This window comes from Pteropus vampyrus, unplaced genomic scaffold (genome assembly GCF_000151845.1).
Source record: "Pteropus vampyrus isolate Shadow unplaced genomic scaffold, Pvam_2.0 Scaffold11, whole genome shotgun sequence".
NCBI classification, from domain to species: Eukaryota; Metazoa; Chordata; class Mammalia; order Chiroptera; family Pteropodidae; genus Pteropus; species Pteropus vampyrus.
The window spans coordinates 2,769,869-2,775,726 of NW_011888792.1; the positions used below are offsets into that span (position 1 = coordinate 2,769,869).

Below are 5,858 nucleotides of genomic sequence, written 5' to 3' on the forward strand. Positions count from 1 at the left end.
GGCTTTTAACTTATAGAAACAGCCCTATAAGCTTGGGAGAGACAGAAGGAGAGAAACAAATAAACAGAGAAACTCTGAAAGAGAGCCAGACAGAAGTAGACAACTTAAATAATGTAAGCAGTTCTTCTCCCAGACCCTCATTCTACCCATGTGCCTATTGGCACTGAATGCAGTTAGGCCTGAAGCAATTAATACGTTGACAAAATTTATGTAAAAAAAGTGCAGATGATTTTTGTCCCCTTACCACTAACAAAGGAATGAAATAACATTGTTCAGATAGACTATTGGGCTTCACAGATGTCTTTGAGGAAAAACTAAAGAATAATTAAAAACCAGAGAGAAGCTCTAGCTGACAGAGTTAGAAGGAACTGATAAAATTTGTCTACAGTTTGTATTGTATAAGCAAAGCCGTGTGACCTCCCATAATTGACTGCACTACTTTATCAATACATAACTCCTTAGCAACTTCTCATGTTTAGATTATGAATTATATTTCATAATTGAAATCTATCTATATCCTAATTTAATAACTTGCAATTTAAAACAAACCTTTATTTTAAAGAAGTAAACCAGATTATGCATTTTAACTATTTCAAAGTAACTCACAGGGATAATCCCGAATGAACTCTGATTCCTACAGGAGCATCCGATACTTGGGCGACCCTTTTTTGTACTTCATCCCTGCAAGACGAATGAATTCATGGCTCCTGTGTTAAAGAATGCTCGGAAAATCAATAGGTAAGAAACACCATCAAGATACATTGGCTTTGACTCTTATTTTAAAAGTATAAATCTTTTTATGTGACTCTGAAAGCTGAGCTAAAAAAGAAATATTCTTTGTAATAATAATAATGACTAACATTTATTGATTTTTACTGTGTGCTAGGTGCTGTTCTATTTTAGATATATTAATGCATTGGGTTTTTTTTTTTCATAATGGCCTCTGAGCTAAATTTTATTCTTTTATCCAGTTTACAAAGGAGGAAGCTAAAGCACAGAGGGGTTAAATGATTCGGCCAAGGTCACACAGCTAGTTAAGGGGGTGGAACTGGGATTTGAAAATTGAAAAACCAGCCGTTTTGCCTCAGAGCCATGCTCTTAATCACTGTACTCTACTACCCTAGCAAATGCTGTAAATTATGAGTGTAAAATTGTAATTATTGGGGGATGCAGGAGTCTCAATGCCTCCAAATACCTCCGTGAGGGATCCTCACGGTTTTTTTGGAGCATGAGTCCTTGTCAAGCGATAACGCTGACATTTGGAAATGCTGGGATTCCAAGCCGTGGGCATACATCTCTGAGGAAAGCCTCGTTTCTTTTATTGTCGGTAACTGATTTTCTACCATTTGTCCAAACTACAATGGAAACAGTAGAATTGCCTATATTTTCACTTGTTTCCCAGGAATGTCAACTACATCACATCTTGGCTGAGCATTGTAGGGCCAGTTGTTGGGCTGAATCTACCCCTGAGCTATGCCAGAGCAGCCTCTCAGGATGAATGAAATGTCGATCAACAAGGTAAAAAGGAAAGCGTGGATTGAATGTTTTGCTGTTACAAAGATCCTGGAGTCTCTGTTGCACGTAGATACATTGTCCCAGCTGGCCCCACCATATATTGTTTGCTTTCATGTTTAATAGGCTGACTGCTGACTTGTCTTTTTAGTTTTCCCAGCAACCAGCACCAATCATATAGGAAGCATTTTACTTTGCTATAAGTAACACTCACACAACTACAGAAGAGTATGGTTTATTATAGAATTGATATTCTTGAAATAAGTCTTTCCTGCTCCAGTTAACCTTCATTTATTCTCTTGGCTTTTGTTTTGTTCTTGTTCTTCAGATTCTTCTATTGAGTCAAAGAGCTTAGATATTGCAGCATGAAGAACTCTGAAAGTTTACATGGCTGACCCTGACTTTAACAGGACCAGTCCGTGAGTTTTCAGCTCACCAAGATTTTGACATGGATTTTTTTCCCCTCAGAAGCAAATGTCTGCAGCAACTGATATACCGTATGTTTCAAAGAAACACCTCAAAGACACAAATCAATGTAAATAGCAAAAAATAAATGTAACTCAAGAATAGAAATGCTGACATCACTAGGGCATTTCCAGGTCATTCTTGCATGTTTCTGAGACTTGTCTTTTTTATCTTTAACATGAGAATAACAAGCTACCTCAATGGGGCTGCTATGAGAACCATGTGAGATCATTAATACATGAGAAAATATTGTAAAGTATTATACATTAAATATTCATTAAATTCTCACCTTTCTGATATTTGATTGTTATTCACCCAGTCTGTCAATAAGTTTACCAACCAATAAGTTAGTAAGATGAACCTAATCTGGAAACATTTTTGGTTTTAGGATTGTTTGTTTTGATTTTCATTTTAACTTGCTAGGGGCTGAAACTAAGAGAAAAATGTAACTGGCTCTTTAGAGCATCTAGATTAGTGCCTGTCGGTGAGGGATGCACTTTAAAATCACCTGAGGATCTTTTACAAGTACAAATGCTGAGCCCCGCCTTCTGAAACAGCTTCTCTGGGGTGATTCCGATGCACACACTCCTGGGGAACCTCTGGTCTGGAAGTGCCTTTAGTGTGGCATTTATTTGTATTGTTTTGATCTCCCAACAAGCCTTTTCCAATTTGTGGATAGCTCTGGCAAGCTGGACTGACTCCTAACATTTGTCTGGGCATTGGCCGGAGACTTATGGACAGTAAAAGGACGTCCAGGAGGCATTTGTTCTGGAGTAAGCCGTTAGGGTGAGGGAATTGTCTGCCGGTGAATCAAAGAGGATTCGCTGTAGGTTAAAGGCTGAACTTTCACAGAGGGAGCATAAGTAGAGAAGGGTTAATTCAAACTGCTGGAAAAGCTAAAAGTAAATTTTAAAATGCTGAGTTGCACATATTCATGCTGGGATGAGAGGCTGCTCACATGCTTGGTGGGCATTTTGGTATTTACCACTTAACATCTTTCCAAAGTCTGCAAGGGATATTTTTCCCCCTACTCTTCCTAATGTAAATACAGATTTCTCAGCAAGTCATTTCTCAAGCCATGTCATTTCTGGGGTTTTAAAAAAATTATATATATAAAATAATGTGTCATCTGGATTATGTGCTTGTCTAGAAATATTAGTTATCTTTTGCTAACAGATTCTGAGATGATAGTAGTTTATCAGTTTGGGGCCAGTGTTTAGTTTTGTTTAAAGTTAAAAATATTATTATTTTTCTCTGATCGATGACCTGAAAATTCATCAGTGGCAGAAAAATTTCTGAAGCGCTCCCGTAGGTGGTGGAGACCTCCCTCCCCAGATAGATCCCTCTCTTTAGGCAGCTCTGTTTCTTTTCAGAATGTTGTTCACTTAAAAAGCTTGTAATTTTTGGTTGATAAAAATTTTCATTTTTGAAAGTACAGTTATATAACAGACTGTTATCCTAACAGTTAGAAAACATTAGAAAAAAATTTTTGTTTTGTCAAAGTAACAGTTTTTCCTCTGGAATATGAGGATTTTTCCTCTGGGTTTCCTCTCTAGCTAATACAAGAAAAAGCCCCTTCAGTCAGAAATAAGGCTGATTAAAGCTGCTACCAGCCAATCTCCTAAACTCTGTTTTTTATGTGACCTTGGAAAAATTGCTTCACCTTGTTTGGTCTTCAGTTTTCTTGTTTGCGAAATGAGGAAATTTAGCTATGTGACTTGTGAGGGAGGCCCAGTGCAATGCTTAGGTCTGCAAACTTGAGAAATAAATCGTGAGTCTGGTTAGATGCTGCTTGACTTGGGCTAATTTTTTAAATCTCCTTCAGTCTTTGCCATTTCTATTTTTAAAAAGCCTACAATATCTATCCCACTCACCTAACAAAGGTCTAGAGATCAAAATGGTAAGTAGATCTGGATGTGCTTCGTAACCAGCATGGCGATGCGTGGAGTAAGGGGGATGATGGGTCATTGGCCCCTGCTCCTGTCTGGGCGCCAGCACACCTAATCCTTCCCATCTCATTTCTGGTCAGGCAAGTCTTCTCTGCCCACATCCTTATCTGACCTATGCTCATGCTGGTTCCCACCTGGAAACACTTTCTTCCCCGTTCCTCTATCAATTTTCAACCTAGTTTATGTGATTTATTCTTTCACAGAGTCATCACTGACACCACAGTCCCCGCTGGTTGACCTCTCCCTCTGTTACACACCGGATTCAGTCTTATTAGCCTTTAATTTTCTCCCTTTCACTCTGATTTCTTTCCTTCCTCAATATGGATAATAAGTAACTTAAGGTGATGATCCCCACCCTCCGCCCCGCTTTTTTTGGTATGTTCCAACGTGGCATGTAAATAAGAGTTGCTGTTTGCCCCTCACAAGTGACCCAGAGAAGGCTCGCTCTGGGGATTCAAGTGGGTGGACCAGTTCTTTGAAAGGCCAGAGGCTGTATATTGATCGTCAGGTACTAGCCTACAAGCTGAAGGTTAAAAATACAAGACTAACCACTCCTTCAACAAAAATGTATTAAAATAAAGAGAAAAAAAATCGAAACTGGGTTATGGCATCCACTTCTCCCAAGATTGGTATAGTTTTCATTAATACATTCAAGATATTAGGAAATAGAGATCTGCATTGTCAAAACTAGCTCTTTGCATAATTCAGAGAGCCAATATTCCAATGAGCTGGGGTGTTTTTTTTTTGATAAATATTTGAGAGTAAGAATATGTAAATATTCATTTCAGCAGATACTTAGTGTGTTCCTCTTATGTACTGCACCCTAGGCTGGGTGCTGGGATAGCAAACAAAAAGATGGGAACCTAGCTCATAAAAATGCCACAGCCCAGTGAAGAAGACACACAAAAGGAAGATTGTGCTATGACAAGCACAAGGGACTGTTTTCAGAAGAGAAATGTGAGTAGAGTCATGAAAAACTTTATTTAGCCAAGTTGAGAATGGAGGAAAGGCCTCGAAGGTGCACATGGGGAAGTAGTGAAGAGTGAAGCTGGCTAGTAGAACTGGGGCCAGGTCTGGAGGAGCCTTGATTGTCACACTGAAAAATTTGTGTTTGGCCTGAAAACCACGAGGAGCCACTGAGGGCATTCAAGTAAAGGAGTTAAAGTGATCATTTGCATTTTAGAAAGAACCTGAAATCTTTAAGTGACTGCTGCATATAACTAATCACACACACTTTTTGTCAGGTTCCCCCCCCCCCCCCCCCCCGCCCCACCGCCACCAGCAGATACTAGCCCATAGGTTGTAGAAGGTTCAGAAGTGCAGAAAGGGCTGGGAGTATGCCAAGGACACTTTTCGATTTTTGCCTAGAGCCTTCCGAAACAAAACCTGCCAGTGTCCTAAAAAGCCTGAGTCCTGGCTTGCTGTTTTATCTGGGGTAAGTCCCTGCACTTCTCTGAGCCTCTGTTTCTTAATGTATTAAGTGGAAGGAAGTATATTATATCAGGTAAAATCAATTTATTGGTGATAACCAGTCCAGTATTTTTTTTTTTATGAAATAGAATATGTCTGGGAAAAACCCTCCCTGTGTTTCTTCTATATTTCATAATACTACCACACTCACAGCACTTCCGACACCAGATGTGTGGGTTTTGTACACTAACAATTCTGTAACACCAGCTAGCTGGGTGTCTTACTATATAATTCAATTCTGTCAGTTCTGACATTATTTACCTGGATAGTTAGACTGCCTCCACTTAAGACACCAATCACAAGTCTCAGGTTAGCAACTGTATTTTTAACCGACCAGCTATAAATCAGGGTTCCCATGACCCTCTCCATGGATTTAGTAATTTGCTAGAATGGCTCACAGTACTCAGGGAAACACTTATGTTTACCAGTTTATTATATAATAAAGGATATTATAAATAGCCA

At 39.1% G+C, this 5,858-nt stretch overlaps 1 protein-coding gene across 7 annotated transcripts in view; it reads left to right on the forward strand.

The window, feature by feature from the left end:
• ATG10 (autophagy related 10) overlaps positions 1–3,761 on the forward strand; it is a 204,536-nt gene extending 200,775 nt beyond the window's left edge. For all 7 annotated transcript variants that reach the window (XM_023523083.1, XM_023523072.1, XM_011377677.2 and 4 more), the window contains 3 exons: positions 641–738; positions 1,403–1,518; positions 1,841–3,761. In XM_023523083.1, coding sequence (XP_023378851.1) covers positions 641–738; positions 1,403–1,502 — 198 coding nt within the window. In that variant the 3' untranslated portion in view covers positions 1,503–1,518; positions 1,841–3,761. The remainder of the gene's footprint in view (positions 1–640; positions 739–1,402; positions 1,519–1,840) is intronic.
• Positions 3,762–5,858: the final 2,097 nt, after the last annotated feature.